At 36.5% G+C, this 22,548-nt stretch overlaps 2 protein-coding genes across 3 annotated transcripts in view; one reads left to right on the plus strand and one right to left on the minus strand.

Annotated features, from left to right (window-relative positions):
• Nucleotides 1-14,802, plus strand: part of LOC105936545 (Down syndrome cell adhesion molecule-like protein 1 homolog) — a 145,245-nt gene extending 130,443 nt beyond the window's left edge. The window contains exons 26-35 of one of the 2 annotated variants that reach the window (XM_036150191.1): nucleotides 1,451-1,639; nucleotides 3,625-3,753; nucleotides 3,918-4,076; nucleotides 4,228-4,386; nucleotides 5,887-5,917; nucleotides 6,065-6,183; nucleotides 6,313-6,426; nucleotides 6,770-6,964; nucleotides 7,103-7,411; nucleotides 8,216-14,802. In XM_036150191.1, coding sequence (XP_036006084.1) covers nucleotides 1,451-1,639; nucleotides 3,625-3,753; nucleotides 3,918-4,076; nucleotides 4,228-4,386; nucleotides 5,887-5,917; nucleotides 6,065-6,183; nucleotides 6,313-6,426; nucleotides 6,770-6,964; nucleotides 7,103-7,411; nucleotides 8,216-8,805 — 1,994 coding nt within the window. In that variant the 3' untranslated portion in view covers nucleotides 8,806-14,802. Of the gene's footprint in view, nucleotides 1-1,450; nucleotides 1,640-3,624; nucleotides 3,754-3,917; nucleotides 4,077-4,227; nucleotides 4,387-5,886; nucleotides 5,918-6,064; nucleotides 6,184-6,312; nucleotides 6,466-6,769; nucleotides 6,965-7,102; nucleotides 7,412-8,215 lie in introns of both variants that reach the window. The other variant, XM_036150190.1, reaches the window with a different exon arrangement.
• On the minus strand, nucleotides 14,618-20,279 carry LOC118566793. Its single transcript, XM_036150193.1, has 4 exons — nucleotides 19,998-20,279; nucleotides 19,489-19,602; nucleotides 17,768-17,810; nucleotides 14,618-17,556 (listed from the first exon to the last, which is right to left on the minus strand). Exons 1-4 carry the CDS (start codon nucleotides 20,049-20,051, stop codon nucleotides 17,420-17,422), a joined length of 348 nt encoding a protein of 115 aa, XP_036006086.1. The 5' UTR covers nucleotides 20,052-20,279; the 3' UTR covers nucleotides 14,618-17,419.
• Between the last annotated feature and the right edge of the window lie 2,269 nt (nucleotides 20,280-22,548).

Raw genomic sequence — 22,548 nt, forward strand, 5'->3', positions numbered from 1 at the left:
TTTCCCTGTTGAACGTGCGTCTGTCTGATTATCGCTTTATTGGTGATCTCTTTGTGTGGTAGGCTGCAACGTGTGTGGCTGAATGGATATGCATGCAAATGAATTTTCAGCTGCTGTCTTTGTTCATCCTATTTGTCAAGATAGGGGATGGTGGGAGCGTTGCAGATTCATCCGTCTAATTTCATACTTCAGCTTTGACCTATATGATACATCAAATTCAATCCGTTCAGTAATCTCCTAACTTAATAAATAACTTCATCCAGGGTTCAATTTTGTGCATTATGTGAAAAAAGAGAAAGGAAAAAAAGATGGAATTATAAAGAAACTAGATTTCAAATTTATTTAATTAAGTGTTTAAGATATCCAAACCCAATAGAACACCACATACCAGTAACCCTGCAACATTTTTGCATGTTCAATGTGCTCATACAAATGGAAAGCAACAAAAACATCTGCATGACATCCAGCTTTGTATTTCAAATAATGGTGCTCCACACTTTTGTAAATGTATACATTGTTTTATGTATACTCCTGTCTGTATATCTTCTGAAAAGTCCTATCTGTTTTTTTTGTTTTTTTTTACTAAAGGTTCCCATTGACAAAACATTTCTGCATTATTTCTCATTTGGCACCTGAAACGTTTATGCTCTTTCTGAGTTTTTCATTCAGTTTGTTTAGGAAAAATAAAGAAAAAGTACTAAAACTGTACTGATAATACCAACAAATTAAGGTGGAAAGAAAATCTATATTATTTTCAAATTAGTTTTTCTTTTTGCATTGCTGCAGCTTTGTAACTGTAGCGTTCCGTGGCAGACTGTAAAACACTGCTCAAATTGTGTATATAGTCACCAAATACAATTCTTCAGACTCTTTGCCACCGTCTCTTGGAGAGAAAATAAGTGAAAATCAGACAGCACAAACAATTTCAATACAGAGTGAACACATTCAGAAATGTGTCACTACGTACAGGTGACGAAAAGGCAGACACACAGAGGATTTGATAGGTTTTCAGAGTAGGAGGGAGCTGGCTCTGCAAGGAAGCTGATTATAAAACACAGTCACCATATTGCAAACCCACATTTGCATAGATGCTCAGTCAGCGCCATCCCAGGCTTCGGGTTTGTAGGTAACTAATGGCGGCATAGATGGAAAGCAGCAACACTTTCCTCCTCTTTTTGGCTTCACTGAAAGCAAAGAGCAGTCATTCATTGCCATCTGGTGGACAGTAAAGGTACCAACATAAGAAGGTTTGGAAGGGGCTGACAAATAATCTCCTAACTTTTTCCACATGTAATGTGAAGAGATCTGTTAGAAAAAAAAAGTTAAATATGAAGTGTGTAAACCCTTTCTCCCATGAAATATTTTTTTTGTTGTTTATTTTGGTGTATACTTGGACTCATGTACAAAAGAATAGGTGTTATTCCTATTGTATGTCTTTCAATCTGTGCAGGTTTTGTGCTGCAGTACTCTGTAGATAACACAGAAGAATGGAAAGATGTTTTCATAAGTTCAACAGAGCGTTCGTTTAAACTGGAGAACCTGCGCTGTGGGACCTGGTATAAAGTCAAGTTGGCTGCCAAGAACAGCGTTGGAGCTGGACGCATCAGTGAGATCATTGAAGCAAAGACCCATGGGCGAGGTGAGGGTGTGAAATGTTGAATTATTTTGTGTATTTTGCATGTATCTTTGGTTTAGGGGTTGAGTTTTACACAAATTTTCATATGAAATTAGCTTTGAACTTTGAACTTAAAAGTGTTACCTTTAGAGAATTTGAACCAAGAACCTTTTAGACAAAATGGAGCTTCCTTAAGCCAAAAAGACTTGCAACACTTATTCTCGAAGATAAGAACGTAGAGCCTGCTGCACATGTGTACCTAAAGCTGATACTCACACATGTGGGCTATCGGTGTTTGTGAGGATGCTTTAGTGATTTATGTATGCCTCAAGTTAATATAAACTGAATGCTTATACCCTAATCATCAAAACTGGTGAATGTTAATCAATGTCTGCGTTCCCATTTCTGTTGTTATTACGAGACAGATTGCTGCAGGCAAGGAATAGACCCAGATGTGAGTTTAGAGGTGCTGCAGAGGGAAGCATAGGAAAAAGAGCTGCAGCTTAATGTATTCAGTCACCTCTGACTTCGCTCTTTTACTGTTGCTTAGGTAAGACAGCTGAGTACAGCTTAGATGTTGTCCTCAGTGCACATCAGGGCTTTGTTAGAGAGAAACGTCAATTTCATGAAGTATTGACAGTGGCCATGATTAAAGTTCCAATGGGCATACTGTAGATACTTTCAGAGTTACAGAACAAATTACAGCACATTCTCCTTGGCTTTTAACAATTTGAGAAGTTGTTTTTTTTATTTTCATTATATATTTTTTATTTTAATATTTTTGTCTGCTTTTATACATGTTATTATTCTGATGTTTTATTAATTTTGCATGCTATAGCTGGCAAGGGTATTTATGTATTTTAGTTGTTTTTATCGGTGTACAGCACTTTGGTCAACTGTGTTGTTACTAAAGTGCTTTATAAATAAAGTTGTATTGTCTTGTATTGTGTAATATTATTTCTGACAGCTAAAGAAGGGAACTGTGCAAAAGGTTTTGTTGGGAGTAAAACTACTGTAAGCTCATATGAGCATAAGGAAGAAGAGAAAATTAAGCAGATGTAATTTACTGGCCAGGGCCAAGTTTCGCAATGACATAATCAATACTAACTGGAACTGAATAAATATTGTTGTATAGTTGAAACCAGAGGGTTAATTACACTGTATGAACAGACACAGAACCTTGTTTTTAAACACTTCCTGTCTTAGGTCAGTTATGATTAGCAAAATAATTTATATTTGCTAAATGCCAGAGTAATGAATAAGAGTGATTGTTTATTACTTTACTCAACGTGAGAAGTTAAGATGCACTAAGATTGCTATACCTTTAAACAAGCTGGGAACACCAGGATGATGATGTTGTGATTGTGTTCTGATGACCTGTGTTTATGTTTATGCCTTTGAAAGATGCTTTAATTCAAAGCGACTTACAAAGGAGGATATAAAAATGCAGTTAATTTCAAATCTGATAATAAGCTACTTATTAGGAAGACCTCTAGTCAAGTTGTGTCAGAGGTGACAGTGGAGACACTGTAGAAATAAAGTGCAGGCATAGAGGGAAGTGCTGATGGGTAGGATGGTGTAGCACCTGTGAATGTCTTTTAAGGCAACCTCTTAACATGCTGATTCTGTCTATATATCATGAGGAAATCAAAATAAACAAGGTACTCTATCAAGAAGAGAACTGCATACCTCAACGTCTGGCTCATCCTTGAGAATGGATGAGCCAGATCCACATTCATCTTTACAAAATTCTAAACAAATTTAAACACCATGGGAATGTCCAGCCATCATAGCCTAGCCTTCAGGAAAGGCATTGGATAAGTTTTGGTGGGTAGAAAGTCCCGCACCAATATTGGCTAAAAGGTGACTCAGCGGGATTAAGCATGCTGCATTAACTTTTTCTTTGTTGTACCGATGCTACTGTGTATTTTAATATAAAACAAGTACTAATGATCTTTAAGCATATAAACAGGTTTAAACTGATGTGACATCATTTTTTGCTGTTTCAGAACCTCAGTTCAACAAGGACCAACCTATCTTCACCTATGTTAACTCCACCCACGCTCGCATGAACCTGCAGGGTTGGGCCAGTGGCGGTTGTCCGATAACGTCTGTGACACTGGAGTTCAGACCAAAAGGTGGGACATTTGTTCTTCCCTTTTAGTCAGTTAAAGATATTCTTGAAAAAAAATCTATAGAAATACCATATTTATTAAAATTGTACCTGTTTTTAGTGTCTGCTTTCCATGGGATCTCATAATAAAGTAAAACAGACTTGAGATATGAGTTTGTATTTGTACAGGTATGTGGACGTGGCAGAATGTCCGTACCAACGCCACCACAGATGTGTTTTTGGCAGAACTGCGTGAAGGCACCTGGTATGAGTTGAAGATGAAAGCATGTAACAGTGCTGGCTGTGGCAACCAGAGTTCTCAGTTTTCAACACCAAACTATGATGGCAGTAAGTAGACACTGTTTTTTTGTTAACATTTTCTTTGTATGAATGATTCTCTTTGCTGGTTTGCTAAAATATTTATGCTTTTTTAACATGGTGACCTCAATCAATATAGTAACAGCGGAGCTGTAGCCAATGTCTTTTTGGTTGTGCACAGGCACCATTCCTCCCATTAAATCCCCCTTGGAAAAAAATGATGATGTGAAGAAACTGTTTTCCATCGGCTGTCCTGTGATTCTGGTGACCCTTGGTGTTGCACTGCTGTTTGTTGCCATTCGCAAGAAACGCAAAGAGAAGAGGCTGAAGAGACTACGAGGTAAGTGAATGTGTGAGAAGAGAGAAAACACGTGAACACATTAGCACCCAACAAAAGTGAGGCTCTGATTAAACATTATAAACAGTTATAAAAGTATAAACTTACCTTGGCATAGTATCACCCATTTTAACAATACAACCAGCCTTTAAGATAAGATTATAACCAATGTGTTGGGTTTATAACATGGGATTTTAGCAATATTCTGGGAGCGAGGGATCCCCTCTTTTGGTTCCCACTCGTTCAGGTCTGGTGTCAACAGGCCTGAACGAGAAGTCTTTATGGGCTAACTCCATCAAGACAACCGGGCAAATTCACCGTAGTTGGCTTCGGAGGCTAATGCTAGTTGGAGAGGGGCTAGGATCAGAGTGCATTTCTACTGCCTTAAAACATCTTCCGTCTCAAATCGATATTAGCTAAATAAGTTGTATTATACTTAAACCATTATCTCTTTCACATTGTGAGAACCACAATTTCTTTGTCATTTATTTCAATAAAAGCTAATAATTATTTACAGAGGAAATGATGGTGAGAGGCAATCACCCACCAATGATCTTCCTTTGTGAAACTGGCTTGAATCATGTCAAAACAGTCAAAAAATTTTTATTTAATGCTATTTCACTAGTAAAGTATTTACTCTGAACAAAAACACTTCACATTTTCTATGTGCTAATTTCCACAGGAAGAATTTCATGTAAAAACCTGCCCCATACATTATGGTTAGAAAATATATTAAATATTATATATATATATATATACATATAATATAGTTTTTGATTGGATTTGTTTTAAAACAGCAGAAGTCCGCTTTTGCCTCAGCCCAGCTCAGACAAGCCATCAGCTTTTTCCCCCGTCTCCTGTTTATTTTTATTTTTTTACGGGATTCTGTCAAGACCGTTTTCAAAGGGTAGACCACTTATTATCTTGGGGTGGCTAAGCCAAGATAGAAGCTATAACAGAATTCCAACACTGTCATTATGATGGTATCATAAATAATGGTTTGCAGAAATTGGACAAACAGTTCATATAGGCATAGAAAAGGAAGAAATGAATGAATAATTAAATAAATAACATTGCAATCCATTGAAGCTCATTTTTTACATCCTTAGATTCATATTTCGAAAAGGTAATGATTGACAGGGGCTTACAATTTTGTAAAAGTTGTCCATTGCCACAGGGGCCCCAAAGCTTTAAAAAAAATAAAATTTAAAATAAAAAAAAGTGCCAAGAGAGTTTACAACCTTACAACCTTTTAACAAATTCACACTTTAAAAATATTTGAAATTGAAATGTTCCTCAAAGAGATGAGTCTAACCTCAAGATATGTATAAACATGAGTTTTTTTTTAACTCTTAAGTTGTTAAAAGAATAATAAACTGTCCAAAAACACTTAAAAAACACAATGTAACTCCCTTTGTTCTTTTTTTTATTCTTTTGAGCAGTATATTATATATATGTGTGTGTACATAATGTTATGTGTGCTTTATTTCCTGCTCTCTTCAGATGCTAAAAGCCTGGCAGAGATGCTCATCAGGTGAGACAAAGTTTTGTTGTAGCCCTGCTTCAAAAATCTCATTTAAGTTAATTTAAATAAAAGTTCAATTTACCCTGCAATTCAGCTTTATACAATTTCTGAAAGACACAGTTGATCATGTATGCCTGTCTTGTTTCTCTGAATTAGTAAAAACAACCGCAGCTTTGACACACCAGTGAAAGGACCTCCTCAGGGCCCACGGCTACACATTGACATCCCCAGAGTGCAGCTGCTAATTGAGGACAAAGAAGGCATCAAGCAAATCGGTGAGGGAACAGTGAGAAGGTTGTGCATGTTTCACAGAATTACTGGATCAAATAGTCATCACTTGAAGTATTTCATAAACAGTTGGGAATTTGTAAGTATGATGAGCTTCATTCATTTTATTTATGCAGGAGAAGACAAGGCTACCATTCCTGTGACAGACACAGAGTTCAACCAAACTGGAAATCCTCAGAGCTTCTGCACTGGTGTATCTGTCCATCACCCTGCCCTCATCCAAAACACAGGTCCTTTGATAGACATGTCTGACATCAGACCAGGAACCAGTATGTGTTCTTTTCCATCACTGTTCATTTTACCAGAAACCTCTAGTGCAAATGCCATATTTATTATAGAGTAATTGGTGTAAACATCAGCTGTGAAAATTTCTGCTTTTCTGCTCAATTTCTTGTCACATTTAAACTTTTTGTCACGGTATTGGGGACAAATATTGGTTCACAAATGTTAAATTGTGTGGTTTTGGTTCTGTAAATGTCCATCCATTTTACTGAATGTAAACTCAGTCAGTACATATGCGTGTCTCATTTGTTCTTTTTTTTGTTTTTTTTTTGTTTTTTCGTTTGCCACCAGACCCAGTGTCAAGGAAGAGTGTTAAGTCAGCCCACAGCATCAGGAACCGCTACTCCAGTCAGTGGACTCTGACCAAGTGTCAGGCTTCTACGCCAGCCCGCACTCTCACTTCAGACTGGCGCACAGTTGGTTCTCAGCATGGCATCACTGTCACAGAGAGCGACAGCTATAGTGCCAGCCTCTCACAGGACACAGGTTAGCACAAAAGTGAAATGACACTTGCAGCCATTAGCATGTACCACATAAACTATGCAGAGGAGTGGAAGAGAACGTGATTTTGTGCACTTGAGTACTTACAAGCCCGTACAAAATGTACTTTTTCTTATGTCATAGATAAGGGCCGCAACAGCATGGTATCCACGGAGAGCGCCTCCTCCACCTACGAGGAATTGGCAAGAGCCTACGAGCATGCAAAACTGGAGGAACACCTGCAACATGCCAAATTTGAGATTACAGAGTGCTTTATATCTGACAGCTCATCTGATCAGATGACTACAGGTACCAATGACAATGCGGACAGTATGACGTCTATGAGCACACCATCAGAGCCCGGTATCTGCCGTTTCACTGCCTCACCGCCCAAACCCCAAGACTATGATCGTGGCAAGAATGTAGCTGTGCCCATTCCACACCGCGCCAAGAGTAAGTGCCAGCTGTATTTCCTCAATTTTCCCCATTTTTTTTTTTTTTGGGACAATTTATGTATGTATTAAAATATTATGTTCTGTATTTAAAATCTAAAATGGTTTTGAGAAAACATCAAAATGTTAATATAAGTACGTTTGTTTTATTGAGAACAGAAAATTACAACATAAATGGTGTGGAATAAACTTTCTGTGAATTAAAGTTATGCTTTGCAAGACTTCCTATTTGCCTTGAACCTTTGGCATAGCTTCAGTCTTTATTATTCAAATTGTTTAAGATGACCAATGCAAAGTAGCAAATAATTGCAAAGTTGATGGAAATGGACACATTTTCTTTTTTTGGCATGCATTTGGCACCCCCACTGTCCAGTGTCTAACTTTGCATATGCTAAGCTGGTAGAGACTGAAAAAGATAACCTGCAGATGTAATTTCAGCAGAGGGCAGTCAATAGGTATTGACTCTTTGGGCTGAATACAAACCCAAGCCTCTCATTTCATTTCTTTACCTATAAAACACCAGAAAACCATTCACTTTCACATTGCATTTATGTACTACTTTGTATTGGTTTACTTCATAAAATCTCCAGTTGGATAGTAGTATGAAAAATTACTAATGAGTTCAAGGGGTGTCACTACAATCTTTGTATAAGTTTGTTATGCTATGATTTCAATAAAATTGCAAGCTAAATATGATAACATTAGCGATCAAGATAACTTTGAATAACTTTAGTGCGCAGTTTATAGCCCTTTGTTTTGAGCAGGATTTTGAAGTTACATTTGACATTATTTTTTTCTATTCCAGGTGACTACTGCAACCTTCCCCTCTACATGAAGTCAGATCCCTTTTTCCGAAAGCAGTCAGAACATCATGACCCGTGTCCAGTGGTTCCACCACGCGAAGCCTCTATTCGTGGCTTGGCCCAACGGGCATACCACAGCCAGGGCCGTCATGTGACTATGGACTCCGCAAAGCAACAAGCTCTGACCATGGGCCACTCCGGGCTGTCAAACCTCACTTCTTCTGGGGCATCCTCTGGAGGAGCAACAGGGGGTGGTGGTGGAGGTAGTGGAAGCGGAGGGTTGTCTGCTAGCTCCAGCAGCTCCACGCTTCCCCAGCGGACTCTCACCATGCCTAGCTCCTCTGCTTCTGTGGCTCAGAGTGCTGCTGCTGCTGCTGCAGCCACTGCTGCTGCGGCAGGCCCATCATCTTCCTCCGGCAGCGGGGCAGCGGGGGCCACAGGGGGGACCCCTGGAGGTGCCTCTTCTTCCTCCTCCAAAATGGGAGGATCCAGAGACTCTCTCCTGGAGAGCAGCTCATCGGGATTAGGCAGACTTCAGAAGCAGAGGGATGGGGGGTCAGGAGCCTATTCCAAGTCCTACACACTTGTGTAGCCTGCCATTAGCGAGGCCTGTCACTGTAACTCTTAATACAATGCTGGTTCAGCCAGCGTTTGCCTGGAGCCTCTATGGTGAATTGGGCGAAGAACATACACATGCACAGCTTACCCGTCAGTGCCTGTGCTGTGCCGGCCTGCAGGGAGCTGACTGGGCTCCCGTCAACACAACTGTTTTAAGGGGTCAGAGTTGGGTGTCCACAGCACAGGGGCTTGCCTTTCTTTCTGCCTGATTGCTTTCTGTTATATTTGTCTCATTTCTCTCTTTTTTTTTAATCACCCTGGAAATCACTTGCCAAAACAAAAATGATTTATCTTTTCAGTCCATCTTTTCGTTTTCTGGCAAGGACACAGAACTTATGCACAAAATGCTTTTAACTTGCGGTGTCTTGCTTTCTATAACAAAACAGTTGCAGATTGAACCAGGTTGCTGAAGATGTGTATGGTTTCATTTTTTTTCTCCTTTTTAAAAAAAAAAAAAGTTACTTTTCTGTTCTCTAATGAAAGACGAGTTCATATCGCAGCATTGTGCCACGGCAGGATGCTTTCGCTGTATGCACAAACCACCAGCCTTGGTGTCACTGCAAGGTTAGTCCATCATAGATCCATACATTAGAGGCAGTGGAATAACTCTTGTACATGCAATGGATGACTCAGCATTGTGGTCATTAATGGAAGTTTTTATAGAAAGACTTATGAAAGAGAAGGTAAAAATGTCAAGCATCATTGAGCAAAATTTATATTCTTTTTTTTCCCAAAACATTTAAGTTTGTTTTCAGACAATGAAAATATGATCCCATGCGCTCCAAGAAAAAGTTCGAACGGATCCAAGTAAGAGTAATGTCATGAGCCTGTAAGTGAGTGAGTGTGTGTATCTGTGTGCATGTGTGCGCGTGTGTGCGCGTGTGTGTGTGTGTGTGTTTGTGTGTGTGCGCGTGTGTGTGTGTGTGTGGGTGTAAATATATTTGTGTACATGTGGCAGGCACACACCAATAATGGACCTTTTTTAATACCAATCTGTATGCTGAATTCTTGGGCAGAAGTCTGTGTCAAAACAGAACCACCCCCCCTCCACATTTCTTTTTCTTTTTATATACTGATGAAGAAACAGCATGATAATTATGATGCTGACAATTTAACAAAATTTAAACTCGATTTGCTTTTTTTTTAGATTTATTTTGTTATCTGTTGCTTACAAAATGATAAAAAAATCACTTGAAGATTAGAAATAGCGTGCCTTGCAAAAGAATTTACACCTCTTGAATTATTTCACATTTTGCCTATTACAACAACACTCTTCAATGCATTGAGATTTTATGTGACCGACCAACAAAAAACAGCACATAATTGTAAAGAAGAACAAAAATGGGTTTCACATTTTTTTTATAGAACGTTAAACCTGTGGATTCCGTTTATATTCAGTCATATTTATACCAATATCCCTGAATCAAATCTTGCGTATTATCTTGTTTTGATAGAGACTTAATTAGAAAAAAGTCAACTCTTGTGTAATTTAACATTGGTATATTGCTGGTCTGTGAAGACCTCAGAGTTTTTTTTGGAGAACAAAAGTTTACAAAGTAATGAGGACTAAGGGATACTGCCTACCAGACCCTACCAACGCATTGATGTCCACCTAAATTGATAAGGTGGGCACTGAGAGCATTAATCAGAAAAGCCGGCAAGAGGTCTACGGTATTTACCGAAGATTTCTAGAAATCTGTTGATGAAGATGGTTAATTTTAGATGAGACCAATATGTTACTTTTTGACCTTTTAGGCAAACTGCTATGTGTGGGAGAAAACGAACATTGCACATCACCCTGAAAACCAAACTTTCTGTGCTGATAATAGCGTTAAAAGCTTCATGATGTTGCGATGTGCAGCGACTTTAATGTACGGACAGGGAAACAGTTCAGGGTTAAAGGGAAGACGGATCGAACCAAGCACAGGAAGAAATCCTGGAAGAAAATTTGTAAGAGTCTGCAAAAGACTTGAAACTTTCTCACTCTGGAAAAACAAAAAAAACTACAGCCAGAGCAAATAAGGGAATGCTTTAGATCAAAACATATTCATGATTCAGATTTTCTAAATTTTTAGATTTATTTTTCCAAATTCCTAATGATGGACTGCGTTGTGTTGGTCTAGCATGTAAAATCTACAAGAACGACATTGAAGTTTGAGGTTGCAGCTAAGGCAATGTGAAAAACTTAAAGGAGTATGCATAGCTTTTCAAGGCATTACAGGGTCTTTTTGGTTTATTTACTTTATTCTAGACAAAGACTTTATGAAACCCCTTCACAGTTCACAATAACATTATTCCACCATCACCTTCATCATACTTTCATTCCCTCTCTTCTTTCCTCCTGACATATCCCTCATCATATCCATACAGTGTCACTGTGATGTACTGCTAGCATGCTGGCCAGACAAAGACCGACCAATCCAAGAAGAGGTATCTAATATGCACATATGGGCAGAAATTCTTAACTTTCAGTGACAGCTTGAATGCACACATTCAGCAGATATTTAGAGAAATGTATTTGTATGATCTTAAATATAACTGAAAAAGCACTGAAATTATATACAGCGGTAACTGAATTTGAAGATATTTGCTAAACAAAAGGTTTCAAGTTTCTCCACCTTTCTGAATTTAATTTTTAATTCTATGGTTGAAACGACATATGTTTATTTCCTGTTTATCATTCTTCATTTCTTATCCCAAAGGTTGTAATCTCATAACAATTATGGTTCCAAAAAAAAAAGAGTTGCTCCAAAAGTTTTACATTGGTAAAACGTAACATCAGGGCTCTCGCAATAGAAAAAAGTAAAAGATATCATATATGTTTGTTTTCAAAAAGTATGTACATATATATTTCTATTCAAATATATAGCAAATATATGAATAAAGAGCAGAGACATATAAAAGCCGTTCTAATTGAAAATATTTATAAAAAAAAGATCACAAGACAATCGCTCCAAGAGAAGCATCACACTAAAGGAAGGAAGAAAAAGGAAGACGAGAGGCATAAATAGGTAGCACAACTGTGGATGGAAGACCTCGGAGAGAAAGGAAATGGTGTGAAAGTTACTGGTGAAACTGGGCTTTGGGAAAGGAGACGTTAGCTCCCTTGATATTGTGTAGAGGACAAGCAAAGCAAAGTGAAAATATAGTGTGAGATGTGTTGCGGATTTATTGTGGTCTCAGACAGTGCAGGAAGTGTGATGTTGCAAAAGAAAACGGTTAAAGAGGAAAGCCTATAAAGTGATTCAGCCTCTTGTGCTTTGTTGTATTGTACCTTCCAAATATGTGTGTTCACAGACTCAATGCCCCTACCAAACCACAACTGATGAACACAAACAGATTTAGGTACTTCTGCAGGCCAGTGACAATTATTACTGCGGATAACTGTAATACTTTTTTTTTTATGTATTTTGAAATTCAAGATTGGTGTGTTGACTTCTGTTCATAGTGTTAAGATGCATTTCCTTTTGAGCCTTTTCATTTTAAGTTATGCAAACATTTGTCCTGGGGAAAATTATGAGTTTGGGAAAGGATAAAGCCTGTTTTCTCCATAAGGGCTTCCTTACTCCAGCTGTATGGATATTGGTTGGATTGATGAAATAAACATCCAACCAACATGCTTTCCCCTCCAATTCCTGGTCAGTTTGCCTAAAAGTGAATGTAATATTTTAAAAAGAAAATTCCACCCTAGTTTCTACCAGATGAAACAGTTTGTGAGCCACATATCTGTATACAATAGATTTGAAAATCTTTCATTAGACTGACACAAGTTTAGTAAATTTGAGAGTGGTTGTCTCCCGGAGAGATTTCTATTCTTCAAAATGACTTCAAAATGCTCTACATCAGTATAATTTGCTGGGTTCCCTGAGACATAACTACATTTCTGGTAAGGTTTCAGTACATTCATCATGGGTATAAATCCCAGTTATGTTTAGGCTTTTGATTATATCAAGTTAAGTTATATCAGGGTGAACTGAAAATAAAATATGGAACTTCAATGATTTTTTTTTTTCAAAATAAGACCTGGGTGAACATGTTTTCATTTATTTGAATCTTTCTTAGACCCACACATTGTCCAAAGAATACGTACAGACATAAATACATCCATGCAACCCCACTTTTGTTTGGATAAATGTCCCCTGGCAAGCTGCTAAGAAACCACATGCTGTTCTTAGTCGACATTGAGCTTTTGCATAATTCTGGGTAGATATTTGAGCACTCCCCGTTGTAAAATAGGTATTCATTTTAATTGGTTGATTATTTTCCCTCTGACCATCCTTTAAGCAAAAGACTTTAAAGTGGTGAGGTCACATTGACTCCTAAAGCTTAATATTAGCCAACTTTATTTCTTCCAAAGCCATGTTTTATATGTCTTTGGGATCATTGTTCTTTTGAAACACCATGATTTACACATGTTTCAAAGAGCAAACCCAATTGTCACCCTTATAAGAGACACAATTAGTTAGGATGCTCAAGAAAAAAAAACATTGAAACCACCAAGCCTCATGTCTATCATAAATTGGAAGATGCTGAGACAGGAGTGTCACTGCCTAAAGTGGATTGAAACTCACTGCATAAATTGACACTCAAAATAAACTGAGATTTGCAGCTGCCCACATAGACAAGCCAAATGGCTTTAGAGAAATGTTTTGGGGTCAGGAAAGGCATAGATTGAGCTCCTTGACCAGAAGAACAAGACGCGTTTCTGGAAGTGATAAAATTAGGCTTTCAAACCTATAAACACTGTACCTACTCTCAAGCATTGCACAAAATGTGTGCAATAATGAAAAATTAGGATTGCCCCCTGATTCTTCTAGTTCACTTTCATCAGCCTGTTGATATTTGAAACTTGGGGATAAAAGGGTGTTCCTGCTTGACAATGCATGCTTGGAACTGTTGTCCAACTGGGGTATGTAAATTTGTTTGTTTTTTTTAAGCAATTCTAGAAGTGTAATGTGAGTCTGATCCAGGAAACCAACAAACTAAACCCTATAAACACTATAACTTGCGAAGGGAAGAGTGGTGAAATATCCAGTCAGAGTTACGCCAGAGCCTTGCTGAGCGCTACAAAAACCAGTTTCTCTGCAACTTGCTTAGGCCTGTGTATGCAAATACCAGGGGTAGTCCATTCCTATGTTTGAGTCTGAATGAATCATCTTGACCTTGTGTGGATTAGAGATGATCAAGTATATGGAAACCGGTTCACTAAGTTTTAGAAGCAATGCAAAATGTATAATCATTTCACCCTGCTCAAAAAACACTTTAAATAAAATATGAAATGCACCAAATTAATATGAAATTCAGGCCCGCAACTCAAACTGCATGATGTCTAACTGATCTGGGGTAGAATTTTCTTTAAAATCAGACAACATACTTTCAAACTGACCTACATACTCCCTATGTTTCTAAGTCCAACTTTACATCAATTTTTTTCAACATCTGTCAACCAGCCAGAACCTCCCCCTCCTCCCTCCTCTGTAGCCTTTTGCTCACCTTTATACAATTGTTTCTACATCATGAGAAAGGACTTGTGTACATAGGAAGTGTTTTGTATTAATGAGTACTATTTTCGACATCTTCACTAGCAACCAGGGCACAATGTAAACTTTTGAAATACAGGAAATGTGATGAGGATTTAATGAAAACGTATAGAATTATACAAGTAACTGCTTTTTCCTCATTCACGGACCAGATGAAACATGTCAGAATGGACCATGCAATGTGAACTGATGACATAGTTTGATTTTATTTGGCATTTTGTTGCATTGTTTTAGTTTTTATTTTTGTATCTCTTTCTGTTTTTACTTTATCACAGGTTCCTTGATTTAGAGGTTGTTCTTTGTTATTCAGCTTTTTGGGGGAGGGGCAGCAGCATTGCATGTTCTGAAAATTTCCTGGTTATAAAAGAAAAACGCGGGAAAAGGTGAATTGAACTGTTTCAAATGAGGTTAATAAAAAATAAGAATTTTAAGGATCCAGCAGTTGTTCTTTAAACTTTTACTGGGAAATGTTGCTTCAATTTGCAATTGCTTGTGTTTAACTCTTCTCTTTTCTATAAAAACAAACAAAAGGGGGAAAAAAGAGTGCTCAAAACCTTGTGCAATAAAGCTATCTTTTTATAAACTGTGATGATATTGTTTATTTTTTCAAATCTGTATAGTAGTAAAGATGAAATAACAAAATTCTGTAGGAAGTTTAATGTGTGCTTTGCCTACCTTCAATATGTATTTCAGAACCACTTCTGATACATACAAGGATAAAAGCTCTGAAAAGGTTTGTAAAGCTCATAGTATTAGGAGTGATGCTTTTAAACACAAAATCATTTCAAATGTAAAAAGAAAGTATGTGTGTACAACAGTGTTCATAGTTTAATTTAATTCTGTCAGGGTGATCGGTTGAGAAAAATCTGTTAAACACTCATCAGTCTTCAGACCGGGGAAAACACTTGATCACGTTTCAAGCTACCGCATTGTAACCAGGTCAGATGTCAAGCATTTAAATTAAAAAGAAGAAACACGAACAACAGCCAAACAAATAGAGTATAAAATTGATTAAAAAGAAAATTCAACTCTAATTATTGTTGGAAAGGAATTTTAGCATTAGAATAGTTTCCCTTCAGTACAAGAACTTTTTACGTATATCCAGATTTTCTGTTTAAACTCATTCAGCTTTGGAAGTACAAATTTGCACATCTTAAGTGAAATGGTGGTAAATAAAATACTTTAAATATTGTTTTTTAAGTAAAATATACACAAAGGTATAATCAAAAATGAGAATCAATTTATAATTACAATTATTTGTAGAAAAAAAAAAACAGAACGAAAATGTGAACTTTACAGAAGAACCTGTAAACATTAGATTTCATTACAATCAAAATAATGTTTGTTTTGTAATGTTTTTACATATTTGCTGTATTTTCTATGTTGATTTTATGACAACCACAGCTGCCAATGGTTTACAGTAAAAACAACAGTTTTTTAGCAGTGCACAGTAAATTATCCATTATCTTTTTTTTTTTTTTTTTTTGCACTATCTGACATTAAATCAGACCACATACTTTGACAAACTAAAAAAAGACATAACCTTTTTTTTTTTTTACAGTGTCTGACAGTCTAAATGTTTTCTTTTCTAGGGCAGGTTAGATCACAAAAATTATTTCTGAATGCCAAATGCCAAATTATAGGCATTTTTGTCCACCCTTTCATTGTTTAATATTTGCTAGAATTCCCTATGACAGTGGTCAAACATTTTGGGTATCCATCTCCCGGCTTTTCTACCTGCATACAAGATTTTGCCCCATTGCTTTGAAACCTCTTTGACTGTATACTTTGGGTCATTGTCTATTTGGAAGACCCATTTGTGCACAAAATTCTATTTTATTGTGGTTTTCATAAAATGTTTTTATTATTTATTTTTTTAACCGTTGATGCTATCCATTTTGTGAAGTTTGCAAGCTTCCTGCGATTTTAACCAGACTTTTTCTGTTGGTTTTGAAGTAATGGCTTCTTCCTTGCTAAGTGGTCTTTCAGCTCATGTTGAGACAGGACTTATTTGATAGTGGAATAAAAGCATAACAGATGTACGTGGCACATGTAAATTGTACAAAGGAGGATCCAGACTGTGGAGGTCTAAAATTCTCTTCCTTATTCCTTTTGAATTTTTCATGATGTCATACAAGGAAGTGATGCGTTCGAAGCATGCGGTAAAAAGTATCCCGTGGTGTGCCTCCAATTACTCAAAACTCCTATCAAATAACTTCTGAATTAACACCAGAACCTTGCAATAGAGACTTTCATAAATTGTTTAAGAGCAAAGTAATCTTAAGGTATGTAAACCTTTGAATTTGAAAACAACAATTAAAAAAATCCCTCATCATTCTGGTATTTAGCTAATAGAAACAATGTTGGTGATCCTAACTGACCTAATACAGCAACTGGAATGTTTCTCCTTCTGTTAAAGGTTTAAGATAAGCTTTTTTGGGCTAATGTTTTTCTTTCTTTCTATTTTGTCAAATTATATGATAGCATATACAGTATAATCAGGAAACCACATCAGGTTACCATAACCTAATTCTGTATTTGCTTTTTATTCCCAAATGTTGAAAAAAAAAGTTGTAAGAAAATAGATAACATTAGAGAGAAACATACAGCAAAGTCTGAAAGACAATTTTATTTAAATTCTGGATTTAAAATTCAAAATCGTTGTTTTGAATGAAAAATGTGTTAACAGTTTTTTTTGCCGCATTAAAAAAATTCTAAATAAAAGTAATATAAATGACAATATGTTCAAAAACACATCTTAACAATCCCCCTGTCAACACTGTGCTGCTGTTGATTCAGGTACATACATTCACATTTACCATCATCTTGAATTCTAAATGGTACAACAAGCAATGTTTGTAATGAAGGTTACTGCTTTATGTTACTGTTTAGTTTTATGTGAAATCTTTCTAGAACTATTCTGAATTTCTGTATATATGTAGATTTACTTAGAGGCTGTTACGTGTAACCTGAGGTGAACCCATGCGGCCCACTTGCTTCCTGTTGCCTTTGAAAGTTGCTGCACCTGCAACACTGACCCTCATTCATCTATTTGTCATTCTTATGTTTCTTCTGCTGGAACTTCCTGAAGTGGCTCTGGATGGTAGAGGCTGCTTTTTCTGCTTCAACAGGGCTGAGAGGAGGAGCCAAAGGTGTGCCACACGTGCCATTGCTGGTACTGGAGCCTAAGTATGAGTAGAAGCAAACATGTTGGAAGAAATACTTTTCAAATTAAAATTATTTGTTTATTTTTTTATGTTTTTATTGACAGGTACTTTTTTTTATTCAAGCCAAAGTATAAAATAAACTGTTGGACTCACTCAATAGTTCATTTTAAGTTGCAAAACTTCATAGTAATTTAAAGCAGTTAGCAGTTAAAATAGTTTCCTGACTTACACTTTCTGTATACGCCTATGCTGTTCCTCCTGTAGCCGTCAAACTGCAAATTAAAACCAAAAGCTCTCGGTTAGAAGACTTGTTTCAAATAAACCCCTCATCTGATGAGACAGATAAAAACATACAAATTTATCAGCATTAAAAGGTTATTCGAAACTTGCAGCACAAATTGTTCACATTCATTTCACAGAAAAGAGATCAAGCGCATAGATAGCTTATCAATCTTTTGCGTAGTTTGTGAAACAGAACAAAATATGCTGTTCTTATGGAGAATTCGTTCACTGCACATGTGTAGCCACACCTGTGCGCCCTTTTCATCCAGAGCTTGAATAATGACCTCAAACACAAATCCTCTTGATTGGGATTACAGCTCAAGCGGAGGACCGGCGGGGGAAGCCAGAGTCAGAGAACTGGGCCAATTTACGGTGCTTACTGCAAATTTGGCTGTGCGCCTGCATTCAGCTTGAAAACCGGTTTTGTGGCATTAACAACAAGGTCAAAAGTGTGCTCTCTCCACATAAGGTGAACTTACGCTGTGGCCAGTTTTAGATCATCATTATTTTCTTGTGTGGTCAGGTAATCGCCAAAGTAATGTTCTAACCAGGCCCCTAAAATTGCACCAAAGATACAAGTACGCTGCTAGATTTATTACAGTTTGTTCGTTCATTAGCAGTCACACTTTTTACAACTAGACTTTGACAGAAATGTGTTGGTTTTTTTATAATCTTTTTTCAAAATCATCAAACTGATTTTAAGCAAACACCTCTAGACTTGGTAGTGATTCATTTCATATCAATTAATTAAAAATTTCTACTGAAGCCAAATATGATTTAAATTTTTTTATTCATATTGTGTATTGCAGACCAGCTATATTGATGGGTAAAAAGCTGTACTGGGGTACAATATCCAAATATAAAAACTATTAAATAAAAAGAAAATTGTTACATTTCTAATATTTTAATACAAAGTCCTATTGTTCACCCTTGATATCCCTGCAGATACTTAGAAATACAAGACTGCATATGAAAGTAGAAAAAAACAGTTATGAGAAAAACTTAATTACCTCCTTTCCAACTTAATTTACAGTCAAAATCATTCATCCCAAGTCTTCTTCAATGCAATGTGATCAATTAGAGCCAAAATAGACATGCTGGCTAATATATGGCTTCAAAGTTTGAACACCGTAATGCACAGTTTTTTAAGCGCTCTGAACATTTATAGTACATTTTAAAGAAATTTTCACAATGCAATCCAATCTGTACAAACAGGACTGGAATTAGACTTTCTTCTAATCCTTTAAAGTTGATCTTAAGGAGCTTGTTGTTTATTGGCCAAATTTGTTTAGCTGAATGTGTTCCTGGGGTACATGTCTGGCCATGCCTATGGTGTAGACCCCTCTAAAGACAAATCTGCTTTATGTGGAGCCCCCATCATGTGACCAGTTTATGCATTGTTACAATTGGCTGCCAAATTTTCAACATGGTCTGTCTAAGAGTAACACAGCATGAGTCCAGAGAGCACTGGACTGGGTGATCCATGAAAATGAAACACTAACCAAAGAGAGGGGCATCTAGTACAGTTATATCTACAAAATAGCAAACAGTACAGTTTGGAGGAGACAATAAGGCAGGATTTGGTTATCTGCATAGAAACAAATGTGTTAACTGTAGGTTTTAAGATGGCATCCGTTGCAGTGAGGTAGAAATCTTGTTAAGACTAACCTCTTCTGCTTTGCTGCTCCTCCGGCTATGAGACACAGAGTGAACTTGCCAAGGCAAAGGCTGAGATATCATGTAAGGCAAAGGCTCCTCTTGCTGTGCAAGTCGGACACTTATCTAAAAGCAAAAAAGAAAAAAAGAAACATGAAAAAAAAACAGTTAAATTAGATTCATGTCTCTCAAATAGAAAATAAGGTTTTATATGTGAGGTATAATATTTGTGGATGTCCGTTTTCTTCTTCCTTTTGAAGTTTAAGAATTTGGCTCCATTTATTTAAGGTCCGCTATTGTTGATAAAAACCCTGCTTTGATGAAACACACAGATATGAAGCAGGAAACTCAGTGCAAGGGACATAAATTAATGTTTATAGCAATAGTTGCCTTAAGCAAGCCACATTAAAAATTATATTCTCTACATAAAACACTTTTAGAAGAGAAAGTATGTTTTTGGTTAACAGATACACTAATTTAGTAGTCTATTAGTAAGCCATATGTTATTATGATCTGCTTACCGATTCTACAACTTTGACCATGACATACATCGCAGTCAGCATTGTGATCAACATCTTGACCACTGTTTCTTTTGAGTCTTTGATAATCCGGTCCTGACTTTGTTTTGCACTCCTCAGTCCAGCGTAGAGAAAGTTAAAAGTCCATGCAGAAATACGTCTGATCAATCAGGCATGCAACGCAGCAAGGATCTCTCAAGGGAAGGCCAGTTGAAGACAGAGTTGATTATGTCCGCTTGCAGAAGTCTGTCAGGCTCATGAAACACATAGGCTTCACGCTCACTGTCCCAGACACATAAGGGTAAGACTGCTAAAGAGCTTTGTAGGACAGAAATAGAGAAGCTGTAATCTTTTCCTCTGCAGAACATTTAGCCCTCAGATGTCCATACACCTTTCCAGTTTTTGTGTCAGGCATATATTCATGTAGCATTTAAAAATGCAAAAAACATATAAACCAAATATAAAGTAAATATTTTAATGTCACCCTTAGTTAAAAAGTGATACTCTCTGATTATGCAATATAAAAATGGAGATATAAAAATCTGACAAATGGTAGTACCTCATAAAAGATCCTTCTGGACTACAAGTTAGATTATTCTTATGAATTTAACCATCACCATTATATTTTTGCGAAGTATTATTTGTCTTTAATAAAATTAAATATATATTATATATATATATTATATATATATATATATATATATATATATATATATATATATGTGTGTATTTTATATATATATATATATATATATATATATATATATATATATATATATATATATATATATATATATATATATATATATATATATATATATATATATATATATAGTATAGATAGATTGTTATATGTATGTATAGCCAGTTAGACAATTAGTAGGAGTCTGTAAAGCTGACAATAATGAAGTAATACTGTTTTACCACTACTCTTCTTTGCCATAGATGAGCATTCTGATAAATACATTGTCCTAGTCAGGTCTCTAATCTCTAAAAAATGACAAAAACATTCTCACACTAAATGCATGCCATTTCATCTGCTTAAAACAAAACGATTTATACTCTGAACTCAAACTTCTAATTTATGATTTTTTCTGATAGAGTTAGGTTTAATAACCCTTTTATCCTGGAAAGAAAACCAACACCAACACAAGTTTAGACTCTTCACAAAGAAAGAGGGCAGATGGGCCAGAAAGGTGAGGCCTGTTTCATCACAGTCTGCGGTGGGCTACCTCTGTCTCTTTGCCTTATCAGACATCAAAGAAGGTACAGGAGGATTCAGGAGTTCAGAACATGGGGGTTAAGAAACAAAAGAAAGGACAAGGGGGGGTTACAATATGGGGTTGGCATACAAAGAGGTGTAGCATTAACATATACAGCAAGATATTCCTTGTCTAGGAGAAACATCTGTTTCTTCCTGTGTGAAGTTAAAACAGTGGAACATTCCTTAATAAAAAGAAAATGATTACATTCACATTTCTAATGATTACATTCAAAAAAACACAACTGCTGTAAAATATTTTTGAAATTTGTGGTATACAATATCAGCAATAAGTTGTTAAGTTAATTTATGCAACAACAAAAAATGCCATTATTTTGGGAAGGTGACGACATTCAACGAGGTTTCCCCAGGATTTAAAATAATTGTAAATTTACTTTACACCTCACACGTTTGAATATTTTTTGGCATGAAAGAAAAAGCTTCATGCAGCTTTATTTTTATCCATGTGGTCATTTTTATGTTGCTGCAACATACATAAAAAGCAAACTGTCTAGTAAAATCCCTGGTTATTAAAACAAATGCAATATCAAACTGGAGATTATGAGCATCTAAGATGCAGTCTGAAGCCCCCAGTTCTATGGGAGGATTTTAATAATTGTGTCCCCCCTAGGTTCATTACTGCAAGTTCCCTTTGTTAAACACAGCAAACATGGTATCCACGTATTAACTAACATTAAACCAACGTTATTTAAATGGAGTTTGTAATTGTTGAATTAAACCTGGTTAGATTTAAGCATGTTATTTTGAGCAACAATTCAGAAAAATGGGGGTTTGGTTTAAAGAGGGCCAATGAACCAATGAACTTGGAAGCTTAATTCATTTTACTAGCACATACTGTTGAACCCATAGAAACTATGTGTAGTCTTTAATACTTGGTAATACAGATGACTACAGTTAACATCTAACTTTTGCCCTTGACTACCTGAGCTAAATATTGTAAAGAGATTTGAGCAACAAACAAATCTCAAGCACAAGTCTTTCTTCTTGCGACTAAGGAGACACTCAAGTTAGGACTCAAGTCTCCATCTTTTGCATTCACTCACATCAAATATTAACTTCAACTTACTGAGTCAATGTGAAAAATGATTAGCCAACAGCCAACTTTAACGTATGGTAGCAGAGGGCTTCTACAAAAACAGCTCACATTTGAGCGCAGGACAGAAAGGATTACATTTTTTCTGTGAATTAAACTAAGTTTCAGTATGTCATTTGTTTTGCGAAATGGCACATGCCTAAGGGTTAGTGCGTCATTGTCTGCAGCTGACCGCTAAA

This window comes from Fundulus heteroclitus, chromosome 18, assembly GCF_011125445.2.
Source record: "Fundulus heteroclitus isolate FHET01 chromosome 18, MU-UCD_Fhet_4.1, whole genome shotgun sequence".
Taxonomy (NCBI): Eukaryota; Metazoa; Chordata; class Actinopteri; order Cyprinodontiformes; family Fundulidae; genus Fundulus; species Fundulus heteroclitus.

Bases quoted from the DNA above. Each gene is read 5' to 3' on its own strand.
- LOC118566793 (XM_036150193.1), bottom strand. From the start codon at position 20,051: ATGTTGATCACAATGCTGACTGCGATGTATGTCATGGTCAAAGTTGTA. The intron at 19,603-19,997 runs GTAAGCAGATCA...TTTTGCTTTTAG, and splicing joins TGGTCAAAGTTGTAGAATCG to ATAAGTGTCCGACTTGCACA. The intron at 17,811-19,488 runs GTTAGTCTTAAC...TTTAATTTGCAG, and splicing joins GGAGCAGCAAAGCAGAAGAG to TTTGACGGCTACAGGAGGAA.